The sequence below is a fragment of the Equus caballus genome, chromosome 9, assembly GCF_041296265.1.
Source record: "Equus caballus isolate H_3958 breed thoroughbred chromosome 9, TB-T2T, whole genome shotgun sequence".
In the NCBI taxonomy this organism is placed as follows: Eukaryota; Metazoa; Chordata; class Mammalia; order Perissodactyla; family Equidae; genus Equus; species Equus caballus.
Window position 1 is genome coordinate 80720301 of NC_091692.1, and position 21183 is coordinate 80741483.

The 21183-nt window shown below is 49.3% G+C and overlaps 1 protein-coding gene across 9 annotated transcripts in view; it reads left to right on the forward strand.

Moving 5' to 3' along the window:
• ZHX2 (zinc fingers and homeoboxes 2) overlaps nucleotides 1-16726 on the forward strand; it is a 153070-nt gene extending 136344 nt beyond the window's left edge. For 8 of the 9 annotated variants that reach the window (XM_023648314.2, XM_070221352.1, XM_023648317.2 and 5 more), the window contains 2 exons: nucleotides 1132-3883; nucleotides 15469-16726. In XM_023648314.2, coding sequence (XP_023504082.1) covers nucleotides 1363-3879 — 2517 coding nt within the window. In that variant the 5' untranslated portion in view covers nucleotides 1132-1362 and the 3' untranslated portion in view covers nucleotides 3880-3883; nucleotides 15469-16726. 9 annotated transcript variants of the gene reach the window in all.
• The last annotated feature ends 4457 nt before the right edge of the window (nucleotides 16727-21183 follow it).

Consider the following 21183-nt stretch of genomic DNA (forward strand, 5'->3'; position numbering starts at 1 on the left):
CAGTCTTCCTCAGCGAAAAGAGGAGGATTGGCAGCAGATGTTAGCTCAGGGCTAATCTTCCTCAAAAAAATAAAATTTAAAAATAAAATTTAAAAATGGCATCAACAGACAATTCACAAAGAAAACAAATGGCAAGTAAATCTTTGAAAGCAGTTCACCCTTAGTAGCCATCAGGGAAAGCACGGAAGCATATTGAAACAGTTTTCCTCTACTTAATCAGCAAGGCTTTTCTGGTCATATTTCCTATAGGTGAGTGGTAAGTTGGGCACTCTCATTTACTGCCAGGGGAAAGGCCAACTGATGCAAGAACTCAGCCGTATGAGTCAAGAGAACTTCCAGTGCCGACACTCTTTGACCCAGTGCTTCTATTTCTATGCACTCATCCAAAGGTAGTTATCAGAAATAAGGACTCAGGGTGTTGGCTGCAATTTTGTTGATAAGAGCCAAAAACTGGAAATAACTTAAATGTCCAACAAAAGTCCAATGGCTGAATACATTATGTATGGTATGTCCCTACAATGGAATACCATGCAGCCATTTTTTAAATCACTATTTGGTTCAATATTTATAGAAATGAGGGACTTGCAAGTGAAATGAAAGAACTACAATATTTGGGGTGATTTTTTCTCCTGTCTACTTCAGTGCGTTTTCTGGACTTTCTATAGTGCTTTTACTTTTATGATAAGAAACAAAACCTTCACGTTCATTTTCTAATGGCCGTGGAAGTCCTGCTTGCCAGCCGCAGGTAAGCGTCTTGCTTCTGATGTACCATCAGTAAAAGGAGCTTGCGAGCCCAGCGACATTTCACCTGCAGTGTTCCCTCCGCCACCACTTCAGAAGATCTCAGTACCTTTGTTGTTTTTCTGTGTCCATTTTTCTCTAAACGTGAACGTGTGACCTGCATCCTCATTTGCTTGTTTGGGGCCTGTTCCCAGTGCCCTTCCCAGAGAAGGGGAGAGAAGAATGTAATGTTTCATTTTTATGTACACCCACTCTGACGCCGTCTGTGCCTACCTGGGCATTTGCTTGGGGTGCCATTTGGGAAGGGTCGTCGGTACAACTCAGAAAGACGTGCTAGTTCCTCTTGCCTTGTGGAGAAACCCTGACCCTGTCTTTCTTCTTGTCCCGCAGGTATGACGCTGCCTCTTGCGTTTAGCCATTGGAGCAGTTACAATTTTCTGTGTTGAAATCATTCTGAAAACTCAAACACTAGACTGCAGCATTCAAGGAAAGCCAAAGCCATTGGAGGGGGAACAAAGCCAAAAACCTTGTGTCTTATTTGTTCCAAGAATTTCACTGTCCCTTCCCTACCTGCTTCCCTCCCCCACCCCCCAACTGAGCCATTGCACACAGACAGACAGCATGGCAAGCAAACGAAAATCTACGACCCCGTGCATGGTTCGGACATCACAAGTAGTAGAACAAGATGTGCCCGAGGAAGGAGACAGGGCCAAAGAAAAAGGAATCAGCACGCCCCAGCCTGACGTGGCCAAGGACAGTTGGGCAGCGGAACCTGAAAACGCTTCCAAAGAAAACGAAGTGATCGAGGTGAAATCGACGGGGGAAAACCCATCCAAAAAACTCCAAGGCGGCTATGAATGCAAATACTGCCCCTACTCCACGCAGAACCTGAACGAGTTCACGGAGCACGTCGACATGCAGCACCCCAACGTGATTCTCAACCCGCTCTATGTGTGTGCCGAGTGCAACTTCACAACCAAAAAGTACGACTCCCTGTCTGACCACAACGCCAAGTTCCACCCCGGTGAGACCAATTTCAAACTGAAGTTAATCAAGCGCAATAATCAGACTGTCTTAGAGCAGTCCATCGAAGCCACCAACCATGTCGTGTCCATGCCCACCAGCGGCCCCGGAAGTGGGGACAGTGATGCTGGGATCTCCGTGAGCAAAACCCCCATCATGAAGCCAGGGAAACCGAAAGCTGAAGCCAAGAAGGTGCCCAAGAAGCCCGAGGAGGCCACCCCTGAGAACCACGTGGAAGGGACAGCCCGCCTGGTGACAGACGCCGCTGAGATTCTCTCGAGACTTGGAGGCGTGGAGCTCCTCCAGGACACGTTAGGGCACGTCATGCCTTCTGTCCAGCTCCCACCAAATGTCAACCTTGTCCCCAAAGTCCCCGTCCCGCTGAATACTACCAAATATAACTCTGCTCTGGACACGAATGCCACCATGATCAACTCCTTCAACAAGTTCCCTTACCCGACCCAGGCTGAGTTGTCCTGGCTGACAGCCGCTTCCAAACACCCAGAAGAGCACATCAGAATCTGGTTCGCCACCCAGCGCCTAAAGCATGGCATCAGCTGGTCCCCCGAGGAGGTGGAGGAGGCCCGGAAGAAGATGTTTAACGGCACCATCCAGTCAGTACCCCCGACGATCACTGTGCTGCCCGCCCAGCTGGCCCCCACAAAGATGTCGCAGCCCATCCTCCAGACAGCCCTGCCATGCCAGATCCTTGGCCAGACCAGCCTGGTGCTGACCCAGGTGACGAGCGGGTCAACGACCGTCTCTTGCTCCCCCATCACGCTTGCTGTGGCCGGAGTGACCAACCACGGCCAGAAGAGACCTCTAGTGACTCCCCAAGCTGCCCCCGAGCCCAAGCGTCCACACGTCGCTCAGGTGCCAGAGCCCCCACCTAAGGTGGCCAACCCTTCGCTGACCCCAGCCAGCGACCGCAAGAAGACAAAGGAGCAGATAGCACATCTCAAGGCGAGCTTTCTTCAGAGCCAGTTCCCCGACGATGCTGAGGTCTACAGACTCATTGAGGTGACCGGTCTCGCCAGGAGTGAGATCAAGAAGTGGTTCAGTGACCACCGGTATCGTTGTCAAAGGGGCATCGTCCACATCACCAGCGAATCTCTTGCCAAAGACCAGTTGGCCATCGCGGCCTCCCGCCACGGTCGCACGTACCATGCCTACCCAGACTTCGCCCCACAGAAGTTCAAAGAAAAAACCCAGGATCAGGTGAAAATCCTAGAAGACAGCTTTTTGAAAAGTTCTTTTCCGACCCAAGCAGAACTGGACCGACTCAGGGTGGAGACCAAGCTGAGCAGGAGAGAGATCGACTCCTGGTTCTCGGAGAGGCGGAAGCTTCGGGACAGCATGGAACAGGCTGTCTTAGATTCCATGGGGTCTGGCAAAAAAGGCCAAGACATGGTGGCCCCCAATGGTGCTCTGTCTCGACTTGACCAGCTCTCTGGTGCCCAGTTAGCCAGTTCTCTGCCCAGCCCTTCACCAGCAATTACAAAAAGTCAAGAACAGATTCATCTCCTGAGGAGCACCTTTGCGAGAACCCAGTGGCCTACGCCCCAGGAGTATGACCAGTTGGCAGCAAAGACTGGCCTGGTCCGAACTGAAATTGTGCGTTGGTTCAAGGAGAACAGATGCTTGCTAAAAACTGGAACCTTGAAGTGGATGGAGCAATACCAGGTACAGCACGTAGCAGACGACCATGGCTACGACGCCACATCGAGGAAAGCACCCAAAGCCGTCATCATCGAGAGCCCAAAGAACGGGAGTGAGGTGGGTCCGCAATATTACAAGGATCCCAAAAAGCTCTGCAAAGAGGACTTGGAGAAGTTGGTACCCAGGGCGAAAGTGGGCAGCGAACAAGCAAAAGATGGTTTGCCAGCAAAGCCTTCAGAGGCCATCTCGGACAGGTCAGAGGGCAACAGCCAGGATGGCCAGGGCAGCGACGAGAACGAGGAGTCAGGCGTTGTGGACTGGGTGGAGGTGACGGTCGGAGAGGAGGACGCCATCTCAGACAGGTCAGACAGCTGGAGTCAGACTGCAGCCGAAGGCACGGCAGAACTGGCTGACTCGGACTCTGACGGCGTCCCTGCCGAGGCCAGCCAGGCCTAGACAGGTAATTCCACCTGTTTGCCCCGGGCCACTAGGGGTGGATGCTGTCTTGCTTTTTTGTTATTACCAGAGTTGATATAGATTGTGGGATACACAGATGTTGACACAGATGATAGGTTCTTTTTTTTTTGGTGAGGAAGATTGGTCCTGAACTAACATCTGTTGCCAATCCTCCTCTTTTTGCTTGAGGAAGATTGTCGCTGAGTTAACATCTGTGCCAGTCTTCCTCTATTTTGTATGTGGGACGCCGCCACAGCACAGCTTGATGAGCAGTGTGTAGGTCCATGCCCAGGATCTGAACCCATAAACCCTGAGCTGCTAAAGCAGAGCACGCAAACCTAACCACTATACCACCAGGCCGGCCCCAATGATCATAGGTTCTTTTTTTTTTTTTTTCTTTTTGAGGAAGATTAACCCTGAGCTAACTGCTGCCAATCCTCCTCTTCTTGTTGGGGAAGACTGGCCCTGAGCTAACATCTGTACCCATCTTCCTCTACTTTATATGTGGGACACCTACCACAGTATAGCGTGCCAAATGGTGCCATGTCCGCACTCGGGATCCAAACTGGCGAACCCCAGGCTGCCGAAGCGGAACATGCAAACTTAACTGCTGCACCACTGGGCCGGCCCCGATGATAGGTTCTTTTTAAAGATTCTTTTAAAAAAAAGGAGAAAAACAGGAGCTGGTAGATTTATGTCCTTAATTGCAAGGCTATGCTGAGAGGAGTCGGCACTGTTGCCAGTGGCCTTAGGGGCCTGTCCATTCTAAAGTCTAGTTGCAGTTGTAACAACAACACATCTTCTGTCTGTCTTGTGTTCGCTGCTGTAAGAAACAAACATGACAAGGATATGTCTTTTCCTTTTTCTTTTTTTTTCCTTTTCTTTTCTTTTTGGATTCTTTCCAAGAGTCTGTATCTCGGTTTACAGAGTAGAGATTTGGGGTTGTTTCTTTTAACCTGCGAGGTTCGGACAGTCCTTGGTATCTGTCTTGTCCTGACTAAAGGAAGGTGTGTCTCTATAAGTAACCCTGCTCGTAGCTGTGCTGATCGGGACCCCCAAACCCCTTGAATCTGGAAGAAACTGGTGTAAATTAGGCCTGTGGAGCCACAAAAGGCTGGGAAGGGAAGTTACCATGGTTACTAATGGCCATGTCATCCACATAATGGAACGTGCCACCCAAGCTTGGTGCGCTTCACAAGAGGTCCCTGCACATCAGGGCCTAAGGCCCAGCAGCTTGGTGGTGAGTTTAGAAGAAAGGGGGGGTGATTGGGGAGAGGCCTATGGGAGGGAAAGGTCCAGCTTGGCCGCCGCAGAAATATCCCCAGGGCAGCTTGGAACCCGGAGGGAGAGGCATGATTTACAGTCTGCCCAGGTGCCTTCTCCAGAGGTCACTTAAAAGGCAACAGAAGGGGCCCCCCATGTCATCTTTCAAAATAATGAAATGAAGGTAAGAACCTCCAGAAAGATTGATAAGGCCCCAAAGGGAGCCCTGGAAATTACCGTGCCTCTTTATTAATGAGCTTGGACAACTTTGGCTGGCCATGTCACTCGTTAATTCATTTATTCCGTAATAAAATGAGGCACCTGGCAAAAAAAATAAAATCCTCCGGAAACCTCATTTTAGCCAGTTCCATCAGCTAGGAGAAGAGCGATTTCATGAGCAGCCAATCACAGAATGCTGTCAAGTCTTCTTTCCCCTCTGACTTTTTGGGAGGAAATGGTAATGGTTGGGGGTGAGGATGCAGCCCCAGAAGTGGGCGCTCGTGATGGAAGGGGGTCAGAAGTATACCAAGGTCACCAATAGCCCCAACTACCTCCATCTGACAGCCTCAGTTCCGTCCTCCCTCTGGCCATGTTTCCTGCCTTCTTATAAGATGCCACCAGTCCAGCCCACGTCTCCCTTGTGGAAATGAGGGAGCCATTTTTTTGTCCCATCAGAATCTGCCTGAAAACTCCTAGCTTGGCCTGTCTTCTGTCCTTGATCTGTTCAACGCCTGACATAAGTCTACATGATTGCTTTTTCCTCCTACACAGAGTAAACATGAGAGTTCAGTTCAATTCACGCACCTACTGTGTGCTGTTGCTGTGCAAGGCAGCGGAGATAACGTGATGAAGAAGACAAATGACATCCTCATTCACGTGGAGCTCAGTCAGGCCAAGGACAGAGGAAACTGCTCTTTCCTCTCCTAGCCAGGGCGATCCATGGTATGATGGAGATGTGGACATGCTGTGTGTGGGAGCACACAGGAGGGGCACCCAGACTGGGGGTCAGAGAAGGCCTCCTGGAGGAAGGGACCTCTGACTCAGGGGCTAGCTGGTGGGAAGGAGTTAGCCAAGTGCACAGGCAAGGAAGAGAGTGGTTCCAGTGGAAGGAACAGACAAGGCAAAGGTGCAGAGACAAGAAAAGGAATGGTGCTGCTGAGGAAACAAAAGAGGTTTGGTGTAGCCAGGAAGTCAGGTTTGGGGTTCAGCAAACGATGAGAAGATGCAAACTAAAAGAAAACCTGATGCGTTTCCACGGCAGGCAAAAGCTATCCTGAACCAACTATGTTTGCTGAGTATAAGGATGCTAAGTGTCCCTGTATCCCAGAGTGAGCTCAGATGGCACTTTCCGGGTCCCCTTTGCTGAGGGGGAGGGGTCTGGGGGCAGCAGCTCCCTAGCAGCCCCTGAGGCCACCTGTCCCCAGCCCTTCTCTCCCAAGCTATACCACTACCAACAGTTGAAAATGCCCCTCTGGGTCGGCTGCCACTGTGCCCGATACTCCTCTGAGGCCCAAGAGACGCGTAAAGGGGGGAAGCAATGCTCACACCATAAAGAGCAGCTTTGGGAAGGGAGGGAGGATGGGAGGGGGACACAGGGCCTCCTGAGTGGCAGAGGCTGAGCTGGGTGCTCTGGCCGCAGATGGTCTTATCAGTTCTCTGAGCGACTCTGAGAGGTAAGCTTCTCCCTATTTTTATAAACCCAGAAACCAAGACTCAGAAACCAAGGTACTTACCCACGTTCCCCCAGCCAGCACCTCAGTTTCTCTCCAGAGCCCTCACTCTTCCTACTGCGGTTTCTGCCTCCTTATTTCTGACCAAAATTCTCCATTTCTGGTGGGGAGATACCTAGGATTTGGGGGGTGACTTCTGAGTGAACATCAGATAATTCAGAGATATAAGAACCAGCTGTCTCCCCCAAAATCTGCAAACTCCCAGGAAGCTCTTTTTATGTGTATTAATGGTAAATGCCACAAATGTGCACTGGAAAATGTCCCTAAACAGGACGCCAAGATCTACTTCCCACCTGGCCACACTGAGCTCCCTAATTGGCTTCCTGATCCTTCAGAGGGGCCGTGGCCTGGAGAAAGGAGCTCAGTGCACACTGCGGGTGCCTCCTGGACGGAGGCAGCCCTTAAAGCAGCCTTTCAACTGAGAGAGGGAAAAAACCTCCCCAAATTACTTCGCAGCTTTTATGAACCGAACACGTGGGTCTCTTGAAATTCATAAATACCCAGTGATGCCTTTATTTAAACACATATTTATTGAGGAAGCTGCCGTTGAGTTCACTTGTTATATATACAGTAATCCTGCAAATAACACATGGTTTTGACTTCATAAAAGGGGTTATGTGAGGCACGTATGAGAGAACTTGAATAAGCTGCTGCCAGCTGACTCGAAGATGCGATTTCCTCTGCAGGAGTTAAGCATCTGCCCTGGCCAGAGCCTCTGACTGAAGCTTTGCAAGGCTCATAGCCATGTTTGACTCAGTCCAGGCTCGCCTTGCCCTGAGATTAAACACAAAGATGAGGCATCCTTCCCAGCCCGTGAATTGTGTTGTCTTGATTCAGTCTCCAGGTGCAAACAATTACAGAGCCATCCATGGAGAGACCTGTCCTGGTAAGGAACTGAAAAATAAAGTCCTCCTTTCCTAAAAATGAGCCAAAATACTCAAGCCAGAGCTTGTCAGACATCTGCCTCGGTGTTTGGCCAGGTGGAATATCCCAGCGCCCCTACTACGAAGAGTTTCTATTTATTGGTATATGCCCTAGGCTCAGCATTCTTCTAAGCACATCTATTAAATCGTTGAAACTTCACGACAACTCTGTGCGATGGGTATGGCTTTTTCCCCCATTTTCCAGACGGCAAAACTGAGGCTCAGAAAGACTTGCCCTGGGTTCCTCAGCCAGCAGCTGGTGGAGCCTGAAGGCCACTTCTCATCTGTCAGGCCAGCACCTGAGCCAACCACTGTGGCCCACCCACCACCTCTCCGACAGCGGCGCCACCACCACCACCCAGGCTGAACCCACAGGACGTGGTCATTTCTTAATTCCATGTGGGAGTGGGAACTATTACACAACTGTCCATTCACTACCTCCCAATTTCTGACTATTTCCAACTCCTGGTGATTAGGGATGGCTTTGGGGAGGAGGTACATTTTGTGAAATGTCAGAATATTTTTCCATAGTTTTTTCCACACTCAGAAATATTTTCCATAGTTCAGCTTGCTTAAAATATTCAAGGCTTCCAAGTGTGGCATCCTGGCTACAATTTAGGATCCAGGATATGTTTATGCCCCCACCATCTATTCAGATTAGGTATCCAATTTTTATTTGAATGGATGGATGGGTGGGTGGATGGATAGATGAAAATATCGTAATTATCTCTTTCCCTGTCTCTCCTCCACCAGACCCTTGAAGGCGGGGACCATATCCCATTAATCCCTGAATCCCCAGTGCCCGATTCAGAGCAGATGCTCAATAACAACTTGTTGAACCCACCTGAGAATTAACAAAGATAGTCAGCTTTCAATTATCTGGGATCTGGTATTTCTGTCCTTTGCTTCTCCTCATTTTTTTTCCATCACTTATTAGTCCCACGAGATGGCAACAGTCAGAGGAAGGGAGTCGGGGCCAGTTCTCTTTCCATGTGTGTGATCAGCTGGAAGGAAAGGTCTGTTGAAGAATCGATCACTGGATATTTACTGGGTGATGCTTCTCAGAGACCACACATTAGCCTCATTGTCCTGGTTCCTAATGGAGAGTTAACTGTTAGCACTTCCATTTATCTAATTCTGGAGCTACTCACGCTAGGAATTCTCACTGTGCTTTGGGCGACTTGTAGCAACTTAGGAACCATGAAACCTGAGCCTCTGATTTTTCAGAGCAGGGATGCAGGCCCCAAGGAGAGGAAGTAACTAGTCCAGAGATATTCATGAGAAGGGACTTGGGTCATTCATCCCTCAAGCATTTGTGCGATGCCTGCAGCGTGCCAGGCTCTGGAAAGCAGTGGTGCCCAGTTCGTCCCTGCCCTCGTGGAGCCCATAGTCTATTGAGGAATGAAGCTTTAATCAAAAAGCAAAAGTTGACAGGTGACAAGGTTTTGAAGGAAAGGTACATGGTACTGTGAGAATATAGAGTAGGGGAATTTGACCTGATTTAAGGTGTTGGGGAAGGTTTCTCTCAACAGGTAGTAGATAAATTGAAGTCCAGAGGGCTAAGTAGGAGTTGGCTGGGCAGAAAGGGAAAGCCATTCAAGGTAGAAAAAATAACATACTGAAAGGCCTGAGACCAGAGGGAACTTGGCGCATCAGGGGACCTGAAAGGTGGCCTTTGTGGCTATGACTTGCCTGAATTCAAACTTCATAGAAGAGCAGGGGTCAAGAGCCAGTGTTAGGTGGACTCACATATAATCAAATTTTCCTTTGAAACTCCTCCACACCAATAAAGAAGACTCTAGATGATTCTGTGTGTATGACCCTGCAGAGAAAGTTTGAAATCCCCTGAGATACTCGAGGAAGGAGCAAAAGGAAAGTCAACTTGCAGATGTCTGAGTGTTCAGAACCTTCTGGCCTAGTGGTAAATGGAGGATGGGTGGTGGAAAATTCTAGAGCGCCCACATGCCTATACATTTTACTTTCTTCTCTTTTACTATTAAGTTTCTATAACCTTAATACTTACTGTATTGGCCCACCAGGGCTGCCATGACAGAATACCACAGACTGAGTGCCTTAAACAGCAGAAACTTGTCTCACGGTTCTAGAGGCTGAAAGTTCAAGGTGCCAGGAGGGTTGGTGTCTGGTGAGGCGTCTCTCCTTGGCTTACAGATGGCCGCCTTCTCTCTGTGTCCTCACATGGCCTTCCCTCTACACATGTGCACTCCTGCTGTCTCGTCCTCTTCATATGAGGCCACCAGTGCTATTGGGTTAGGGCCCCACCCTTATGACCTCATTTAACCTTCATTACCTCCTTAAAGGCCCCATCTCCAAATATAGTCACATTGGAGTTTGGGGTTCAACATACAAATTTGGGGGGGACACATTTCAGTCCATAACACTTACTAATAGAGTTGTCTGTTGTTAGGATTAAATGAGATAAGTAAAAGCTCCTAAATGGGCCTGGCGTATGCATCAGCACCTGCTCGACGGAAGCTGACTTTGAAGTTGCACTCTCTTCACGTGGGGAAGAGCTTGGTCGTCTGCTTCCTGCCTTTCCAAGTTGACTGTTTCGGTTGGGGTCCCACTGATACAAGCTCATGCTGTTGGGTGTCAATTGCATCTGGGGTGGGGGTCCTGGGGCAACGACCAAGGGCAATATTTGCCGAGCTTTTACTGTGCCAGGCACTGCTCAGGCACTCTGTGTGTGTGAACAACTCTCTGGACATCATTTTCTTCATCTTATGGCTGATGAGAATGAGGCACGGAAAGGTAACTGTCCCAATGTCATTGAGTTAGAAAGTGGTGGAGCTGGGGTTCACACCCATACACAAATCCATGACCACATTGAGAGTGCCTAGTGAGTTTAAAATATGCTTCCGTTTGCTCAAATTCTTTGAACTCCACTGGTTAACATCCACAGATGGAAAGTGGGTAGGAAGGGCCAAGGGCCCCTCTGATTCCTTCTGACTTTGAGCCTCCCTGGGAGCTGCCTGGGAGAGATTTACCTGGCTTATAAGTCTTAGCCATTTCCCCAACCCCAGAGCTTCCCCAAACGGCTGCAGGAAAAGAGCTTTGCTCAGATGTTCCAGAGCTGACTGAGGCCTGGGTGTGGGCGGGGGAGGATGATGAGGGGCCGGATGGAGCTTTCCCTCTCCACTGGAAAATTGCTCAGTCCCTCTCCACTCCACCATATTTTCCTTTTCTCCCTTCTAATTAAAATCAGACCAACCCCCCTCCCAATAAAAAAAGTGTGACTCAGAAATATTGAGAGATAATAATCACTATCACAGTGCTTGTCTTTTCTTTCTCATGGAGTATGGTGTTATTCTCTCCCAAGTCAGCAGGCCTTAGGGAAATTCCTACAGACAAAATTAAAAAGAAATAGAGAGGCCAGCACAGTGGCATAGTGGTTAAGTTCACACGCTCCGCTTTGGTGGCCCAGGGTTTGTGGGTTCAGATTCTGAGCATGGACCTACACACCGCTCATCAAGCCATGATGTGGCAGCATCCCACATACAAAATAGAGGAGGATTGGCACAGGTGTTAGCTCAGCAACAGTCTTCCTCAAGCAAAAAGAGAAGGATTGGCTACACATGTTTGCTCAGGGCCAATCTTCCTCACCAAAAAGAAAATGGAAAGCTATCACATGGGAAAAGAATTCTAATTGTTTCATGTCTCCCCAACGGGTAAAGTAATAGGAAAGCAGATTTTGCTAAAGAATTAGTACTTTTTAACATTCCAAGTTGTCTCCAAGATAGAAAAGGGCAGCTGTGGGAGGCAGTGGGCTCCTTGTCCTGGGCAGGGTTCAGGGAGAGGCTGGACATCCGCTTGGTGGCAATGTTCAAACAGTGGCCATAAGGAAATGGGCTGGATGACCCTCCCAAAGCTGAGATCTGGTGCTCTAGGATCAAGTGATCCCTCAGGCCATTGGTCCTTGCGGTGGGGAATGTCTGACCAAGTAAGATTCCAAGTAGAAGCCCAGGGGGTTAGCAAGAGGCCACAGACTCAAAATCACTAGGATACTCTAAAAAAAACCCTGAAATGTGAACTTTGTCACCAATCTTGTGTAACCAGCTACTTCTAACAGCTCCATGCTGGCTTCCCATTTTTCATTCATTAACAAACATTTGAATATCTCGTGTGGTCCAGACACAAGCGGAGGTGGCGGGGCAGGGGTGAGCAGTGAACACTGTGGACACGATCCACGTCTTCACGGGCCTCACACGATGTCCAGTTAACCAGGCAATTTGAAGACTGCGTGATAACAGCTGTGCTGGGCAAGCCCTGAAGCAGGAACTTTTAACAAGGAGACCTGGTGGCGGCCGGAACGAGGCCTTCCGGGTCTGCAGCTGGGGCTTGCGGCCGGAGGGGGAAGGCGGCTGGGCCTCAGCTGTGTCCCTGATGGAGAAACCGCCCCTGCCCTCCGTTTCCAGCATCTCCCCAGCTGCCGCTGCCACACACACTGGGAGACACCAAGTGAGAATGGAAGTCCAGAGGTTCCAAGGGTGCTTCCAGGGCCCAGAGCCATCACAGACATCTGGGATCTCTACAAAAGCCAAGAGAAAATGTGGTTTTGTCTCCCTTTCTCCAGGTCATTCTCTTGGCCTTACAATCTGTTTTTTGGGTTGTTTTGTTTAAGGAGCCTTATTCAGAATTTTTTTCTTTATTAATACATATGATTGAGGATGATACATGTTCACGTCCGTAAGAAATTACCCAGGGAAGCATAAAAACACACTGCCAGATGGGGAAGCGCCTTAATATTGAGTTTTATCTACAAAGTGAGAGTTTTTGCCAATCACTTGAAGAGAGAGGGTTGAGGTCTGTTAATGAGATGAGAGAAAGAAAATGACAAACACACAGGTAAGCTCACTTACACCCAAGGCCCTAAGTTTACGCCTGGCCTGCCTCAGGGGAAAATGAAGCAGTATTTCTAGAGCACCTGTGTGCTTTGCAGGCCTCATCTGTAACCCTCCCAGCAGCGTCGGTGATGAATTGAGAAGGGAGTCCCGGGAGGTTAAGTAACTGATGTCGCCACACAGCGAGGAAGTGGCAGAGCCGGGATCCCAGCTTTCTCCTGCTGCACGGGTCCTTCCATGCTGCCCCACCGCGGCGAACACCCACAGTCGTGTGCTGACCTGGCCTTCCTCAGCCTGCTTGGGAGAAGGAAGAGCAGTCGCCGTCTACCCACCTTGGGCCTTGTTTCCTGGAGTCCTGAGAACTGTTCAGGTGGACATCCCGCCAGAGGCAGGCTCCTTTCCAAAGGAAGACCACTTGCTGGGAAAACTCTGTTCCTCGGGGAGCACAGGAGGAGGCTGGCTGTGGTCCGTGCCCACCAGGGGTGCAGGTGGCTCTGCGCGGGACCACCAGCCCATCTTTGAAGCAGACGTGCTCTCTCCTGTGCCTGGTGGCACCCTGCAGGGAGACGCTGTGCGTGCAAAACAAGGAGCCCTGGACTTGGTCAGCTGTGGGAAGGAGCAATTAAAGCTCGACTGGCCGAGGTGGACTCCAGCGTCCACCCCTTGCCAGTTGCCTGAGGCTATTTAATCTCTAAGCCTCCATTTCTTCACTCTGAGGGGGGCTAACAGCCTCCTCCCTCCCAGGTTACCGTAAAGAGTAAATGAGATGATCTGGATTATCGCTTAGCATCAGGCCTGGCTCATAATAAACGTGAGATAAGTATTAGCAACTCTCATGATCACATTCACGATCTTATTGTTTTTGACTGTGCTGCTGAGCGGTCATGTGACCTGGGGAGCTCACTTCTTCTCCCTGAGCTCCCATTTTTTTCCTCCTGAGATGAGCGATGTTGGCAGCATGAGGATCCTTGTAGCTCTTACAATTTGGTAACTTTTGCTGGGTCACTTTTGGGTGGTACCAGATCCTAAGGACACCCCCAGAATCTGACTTTATCCACAGACGTATCTTTTACAAGTTGGTCTCTTAACTCCAATATTCAGACTTATTATCAGGAGCGTCTAGAGGATGTGGGTGCATTTGACATCCAGATATTAGGAATGAGCGACAGTGTAGACAATCTGCCGACGCCTTTGGCTGAGGAGTCTACTCTTCTTGCTCTTGGCCCCCTGTACAAAAATACTTCTCAGCTCCTTTCTCAGCAAGAAGTGGCCAAGAAATGACGTGGTCTTACCAGGAGGGAGGCAAAGTAAAAGCCAGTGGCTTCAGGAACCTGAAGATTTGATGAACTTCCAGCCTGTCATGGAATGCTGGCTGCATCCTTTATAGCCTCAAGCCCGCCCTGTGGATTCTTGCCCTGGATCTCTGGATCCCAGGAGCCCACAAAGGTAATGGAAGTCTGTCTGAGTTTGCTAGGGCTGCCATAAAATACCACAAACTGGGTGGCGTAAACACCAGAAACTTACTCTCTCACAGTCTGGAGACTGGAAGTCTGGTTGGCAGGGTCGGTGCCTTCTGAGGGTTGTGAGGGGCAGTCTGTGCCTCGCCTTTCTCCAAGCTTCTGGTAGGTAGGTTGCTGGCAATCTTTGACTTGTAGATGCATCACCCCAATTTCTGTCTTCATGTTCACATGGCCTTCTCCCTGCGTGTCTGTCTGTGTGTTCAAATTTCCCCTTTTTATAAGGACACCAGCCATATTGGGTTGGGACCAACCCTAGTGACCTCATTTTAACTTGATTACTTAACTCTGTAAAGGAATTTCCAAACAGGGTCACATTCTGAGATACTGAGGATTAAGATTTCAACACGTTTTTTTTTGAGGGGCACAACTCAACCCATAACAAGGACCTTGGACTATTTTCATCACTTCAAAGTATATAAAAATTAAACATTTCTCCCTACTGACTCTTAATTAATACTGTTTGTTAAGAGCACAGACTCTGGAGATTACCTGGGTTTGAACCCTGGCTCTGCCACTTACTAGCTGTGTGATCTTGGGCAAATTATTTAGCCTCTCTGTCCTAAGTTGCCTCACCTGTAAAATGGGAATAATGATAATACCTACGCCTCTGAGGGTTGATATAAACATTAAATAAAAAATACGCTAAAAATGTCTCATCTCATTATGATTACTATTATATATCCTATCCCGTTTGGAAAAGGTTCCATCTAACAAAAGCAGTGAAAAGTGGATATAATACCTACCATGTCCCAGACACCATTCCAAATGGTGGCGCGTATGTCAACGTATTTAGTCGTCACAACAACTCCACGAGAGGGATGCTGTTACCATCCCTGTTTTACAGAAGTGAAACTAAGCCCAAGAGAGATTGAGTCCCATGTGTGTGGCCCCACAACCCGCAAGTGGAAAGGTCAGAACCCAAACGGAGGTTTGTCCGACTGTAGGGCCTTTTAGGAACCACTGTGTCTGGCTGCCTCTCCAGGAATCAGAAAAGGGTCTTGTAATGATCAAAAGAATCACAGGCCACCTCCTTCACTTGCCCAGAAAATCATCCTGTTTTCAAAGGCCTAACCCTGGAGGCAATTCCCAGAGTGTCAGACTGTGCTCGGGGAAACACACTCCTTTAAAACAGGCCCCAAACTTGAAGGGGATGCGTCTCTCCTCCCAGCCTGGGGATGGCTTCTGGAGGTCTCCTTTCCGGGAGAGCCAGGAAGAGGCAGCCCCCGACGCCTTGCACCCAGGGAATGACGATCATCTCCCTGACATCTCGTCTCTGTCCTTGTCATCTTTCTAGGAAAGTCCCTCTGAACTGCTGTGCCGTTGACTGCTGTGCTGTCTTGGAAGAAAGAAGAGAACTTCCCGCCCGGCCGTGGGCCGCCCTGGCCAGAGACTCCAAGCGCAACACGATGGCCCGCGTGTGCCTGCAGGGTGCAGGACCCCAGCCGCGTGCACACGCACCTCCCAGAGGCCCGGTGGGAACTGTTCCTAGTGCCAAAGTCCTACTACTGCGTTTCCAATGCGTCCTTGTAAATAGTTTGCTCCTCTGCCCCACCCCCGCCTCTTGCCCTACTGGAACTGATTTGTACAATATAGGAATTTTGCTACCTTTTTAATCGAGGGCGACTCTCTTTTCCAGCACTACCATTGTAAGGTTTTTTCCAGAAGGGAGGGCTGATCCCACAAGCTTTTCTCCTTTTTCTTTTTTTTTTTTTCATTTTATTAATTTGGGGGAGGGGGGATGGTAGCCTTAGTGCCATTATAGCTACTGGATTTTAGAAAGGGGGAGTTTGTTTTTAAAGGTAGTTTGAAATCTGGGAGATTTATTCGGGGGAAGGGCTGGGATTCGGGCGTCTGTCTCAACTTGAAGATGGTTTACAAATAGTGGATCTTCCAGATCAAATCTGTTTCCAGTTCTGCCCCCAGCCGCCTTTGGGGTCCCTGCTGAGCCACGCACGCGGCTTTCTCAACTGCCAAGAGGTGGGTCTGGTTTTCCCGCGGCCTGGCCTCTCAGGTCAGACCTTGGGCCCAGCCGGCACGGGGAGCACTGGGTGTCAGTGTCTGTCCTTTTTAAGCACCCCCCTCGACCAGCAGAAAGGGCTCCCGCATTTGTTAGCATTGTCTTTACTTCCGGGAAATTAATACAAAAAGAGATCTTCCTATCTAGATGGTACAAAGATGACCGGCTTCTGTTTTCCGTTCTGTTCCTAACTGCCTTTTCTCAGTGTGGCATTTGACAAGATTTCAGCTCGAAGCCTCACCATGAATTGATTCTTTTTGTTTGTTTGTTTGTTTTGGGCCAATTTTAGATTCTTGAGTGCACTTTTTTTTTCAGTTAGTCCTAACTTTTAAAGAAGAAAAACCAAGAGACCTATCTCGTGTAAATGTTGCAACATGAATTGTGTTTGCAATCCTCCCCCCACCCACCCCACTACCCGCCATTTGAGTCCACCGCACAAATAAAATGCTAGGGAGTTTGGAAAAAAAAAACAATTTTTCTAACTTGTTGCTCATTTGTTGTAACTGAATAAAGCAAAAACTAAACATTTTTATAACCTTTTCCTCTGCTTCTCATTCTTCATTGCTGTCTGGCTCCCTGGACACCGCGTGAGGGTTCCGACTCAGCCACCTCCCATTTCAAATCCGTTCTGACCGCATTTCTTGTTTCCCGTCTTGGTGAGATCTGACATCGCAAGCAGGACTTTAAAAACAGGGTGTAAATGTTGACGGGGGACTCTTCGTTATCTCTTTGATACAGAGAAGTAAGTGCCAGGCCCTCCCTTCTCCAGGGTCTTCACAAATACAATATACAATACTACGGAAATGAGCATCGGAATGGGAACGCGACCTGCGGGCCATGCCCACTGCTCACTCTCGGGTGGCCTGAGGTAAGTCACTTCCCTTCCCTGGGCTGTGGTGACTGGTGACTGGGACACTGCTGTTTCTCTGAGAAGGCCGGCTTTTGTGTCTCTGCCTGTGTGAGGTTTAAAGAGTGCCTCACTGTTCATGGATGAACACTCCAGACCAGTAGTTTTCAAACGTGAACAGGTATCAGAATCACCTGGAAGGCTAGTTAAAGCTTCTGACTCAGTAGGTCTGGGTGGGACCTGAGAATCTGCATCGTTGACAAGATCCCAGGTGAGGCTGATGCTGCTGGTTCAGGGACCCCACTCTGGGACTCTTTGGTCTAGGTGTTTCATTTTTATAGAGACTTACCGATTTTGGCCTGTTGATCTAAACTAAGTCTGTGTATGAAGCATGGGTAAGCACATTCTTCAGATAGAAGACCGTTCCTCCTTCCCCCGCACTTCCCCAAATACAGGAAACACTGAAAAATCAGGGATTCAGAAGAGGCTGGCCTTTTCTGGAAGACGCCTCAATATTGAGGTTAAACGCAGTGTGTTGAGGGAAAGTTCTGGTCCTTGGCTGAGAAACCCTGCAATCCTGCAGCAGCCGCTGGCTGTGGGCTCCCGTTGCCTTGGAGATACCTACCCACTAATCTCTTCCTCCTGACCTCCTTCACCCCTCCTCATTGTCCCTCACTTGGTCCCCTGCGTTCCCTGAGTCTCTGGCGTAGTCAGGATGCAAGGATGCCTTCTGCTTAGTGGAATCTGCTCAGTGCCCCCAACCCACCCCTGCTCCAGATACCACACTCCGTCTGGACCACTGCAAGAGCACCTGGTGTCTCTGGTGAAATGTCACCCATCTCCCACAACTCCCCATCTGCAGGACCAGGATGAGGGTGAGGTGAGCAAGGCACCTAAGGGTGAAAAATTTAAGGAGCCACGATCATACATTCCACCCTGCCCCTGCAGGACCCTGAGAGTGAGCACCTCCGTAAACTGCGTCACTTGCCTCACCTGCCTCACCCCAGCCCTAGTATGCTTTCCTCTAACCCTACTTTGTTTTCCTCCATCTTGCTTTTCACAACATCTCATCATATATTTGTTTGTTTACCCTCTTTTAATCCTACTGCATTGCAGCCTCCATAAGGGCAAGAGCTATGTCTGTCTTGTTCCCTGTCCTACATCCTCTGTGCCTAGCACAGTGTTGGGCACATAGTGGATGCTCCTTTAAATATTTGTTGAATGGATTGGTGAATGGATGAATGGATGGATGGATAAATGGAGAGATGTGTGGATAAATGGAGGGATAGATAAATGGAGGGACGGATGGATGGATAAATGGAAGGATGGTTGGATGAATGAATGGATGGATAAATGGAGGCATGGATGGATGAGTGAATGGATGGATGGATAAATGGATGGATGGATGGGTGAATGGATAGATAAATGGAGGGATGGATGGATGGATAAATGGAGGGATGGATGGATGGATAAATGGAGAAGGGATGGATGGGCGAATGGATGGATAAATGGAGGGATGGATGAGTGGATGGATGGATGAATGTATGGATGGATAAATGGAGGGATGGATGGATGGATGGGTGAATGGATGGATAAATGGAAGGATGGATGGATAAATGGAGGGATGGATGGATGGATGAATGTATGGATGGATAAATGGAGGGATGGATGGATGAGTGAATGAACGGATGGATAAATGGATGGATGGATGGGCGAATGGATGGATAAATGGAGGGATGGATGGATGAATGGATGGATGGAATAAACGAGGGATGGATGGATAAATGAGGGATGGATGGAGGAGAACTGCCAGCTCTACAGTCAGACAAACCTGAGTTTGAATCCCAGCTCTATTGCTGACAATCAAGGTGATCTTGTGGAATTTACTTCACTTTTTTCGGGGCGCTAGTTCCTCATCTGAGACCTGGAGATGCAGACTTTTGCCATGGGACCAGTGTGAGGATTAACTGAGTTCATGAATGCAAAGTACCCGGCACACAGTAGGTGCTCCACAAATGTTCCTTCCCCTCCTGCCACTCTGCCTGGAGCGTGGCCCCAGGTGAGGCAGTGTGATGGCTGTGCCTTTCCATGCCCGGGTGGGAGGTCTGTGTGAAGAGGGCAGACAGGAGGAAGCTGGAGTCCGGTCTAGGAGATGCTATTCCAGACACCTGTGCCTCTGGCTTTGGCGACTTCGCCATATGTAACCAATCCTCTCCTTCCACCCCTACGCCCCCAAACTCTCCCCTACCCCCCACCAAAAATAATCCCAAAAATACAACCTGTACTTTTCCTATTAAAAAGTGAAAAATGGCTTTAGCCAACTTATTTCCTGGTGCCTGCCTGCACTGCCTTTCCTGTCTGTGCCCGCAGCACTGGGAGGCCCTCATCTCACCACGCTGTCATGTCCTTCCAGCCCATTAATGAACATCAGACCAAACCTGGCCTCCAGCTTCTCTCTCGGCAGGCAGCTGCTTTCCCCTCCCGCTATTTACCATCCTTGCAGTTCCGCTTGCTATTCTCAAGCAATTATAATAAATTCTTCAAGCAAGGCAGTGTGAGATGCTATCAAATGCCTGGAGAAACTAAAGGAAAAACCTAGCCAGAATGGTTGTCTTTTTATTTTAATTTCTGCACCAAAGAAAAAGCCTTGATAATTGGTTGCAAGGAAAATACACAGGGAAGATGGTTGTGCGTTTTTCACTACCAAGCAAAATATGTCAAACTATCTTTTCCCCACTGGAAATGATTAAAGGGTGGCAGAAACACTGAGAGAGGTTCTGAAGGGGACTAGATGGACAGCATTCGCAGTGAGGTGCGGGAGAGCAATGGAGCAGAGAGAACATCTGCTGGTTTTTTTCTGCCCGTACCTCTTAGCATACCATCTCTTCCTTTAGGGTTCACTGGTCTCTCCCCTCACTCATCTGATTCTGGGGGCCTGCCCACCCCCTTCCCACAGGGCAAGCCATGGCACTCCAGCCCCTGTTCCCAGGACCAGGTGCAGGAGCACTCAGATGCTGGGAGGAAGAGCTCCCTTGTTCCATTTAGATGGTGAGTGTGACAATATCAGCCTGGAGCCGCCAGCAGCCAAAGCCCCTGCCAGAGAGGGGAAGCCAGTCTGTAGTCTGTAGGTAGAGAGAATGAGGCCAAAAATCAAGAAAAGAGGCATAGGAGCAAAGAAAGGAGAAAGAGATGATGATGACAGCCATGGTGATGGTGGTGACAATGACAATGGTGACATCATTTGAGTCCCTGGACCCTACCATTCCTAAGGCGAGCCCCCTATCTTTCCAGTTTCATAAAAACCAATATATTTCTCTTTTTGACTTAAGCTAAAAACGTTTTGAGTTGAGTTTCTGTCACTAGACTCTCAAAGAGTTCTGACGGGTTGATGAGATTCTGAGATGAAAACCAAAGAAAGGGCAACAAATGTAAACAGCCACCTGCGGCCAACAGCTACCGTCCTGGAGGGGTCATCTCTAAGGTCCTTGCTACTCAGGTGTGTTCCCTGGACCAGCTGCAGCAACATCACCAGCGTGCTCGTTAGAAATGCAGCATCTCCGCCCCCACCCCAGACCTGTTGAATCAGAATCTGCAATTCGACACTGTCCCCAGGTGATTTTCTATGTTCCTTCAAGTTCAAGAAACCCTGCTCTGAAGGCATTGAACAGCGCCTCCTCCCCCTCCTCCAGCACACTGAGGGGGCGGGAGGGTCTAATAATACACCATAGAGCTTGGTTTCAGAGTGTACACTCTAAGGCCTTGGGGAGCAGGGGAGCAGAGGCAGGAACAGGATGAAGAGCGCGCGGGACACCAGGTGTGGGTGCACTTGTCCTTCCAGGCCACCTGGTGCACAGCCACTTCCAACCAACAGCTCTCGGAAATGACAGCTCTCAGTGGCCTGCCACAATACAATCTGGAGAGAACCACCGGAGATGTCAGTTCCCTCCTACTGATTCCTGAAAGCTCCCGTCTGGAGCGCCACACAGCTGGATGTACTTACAATGCGCAGCGGAGACACCATCATTTCCCCCCGGGGGGTTGATCAATAAAAATGAATTTAAAAGACATCTAAGCGCATCCCATGCCATGATGCAAGCTGGGTATCCTGTAGAGTGTAGAGGCACATTGCCCCTGACTTTGAGGAA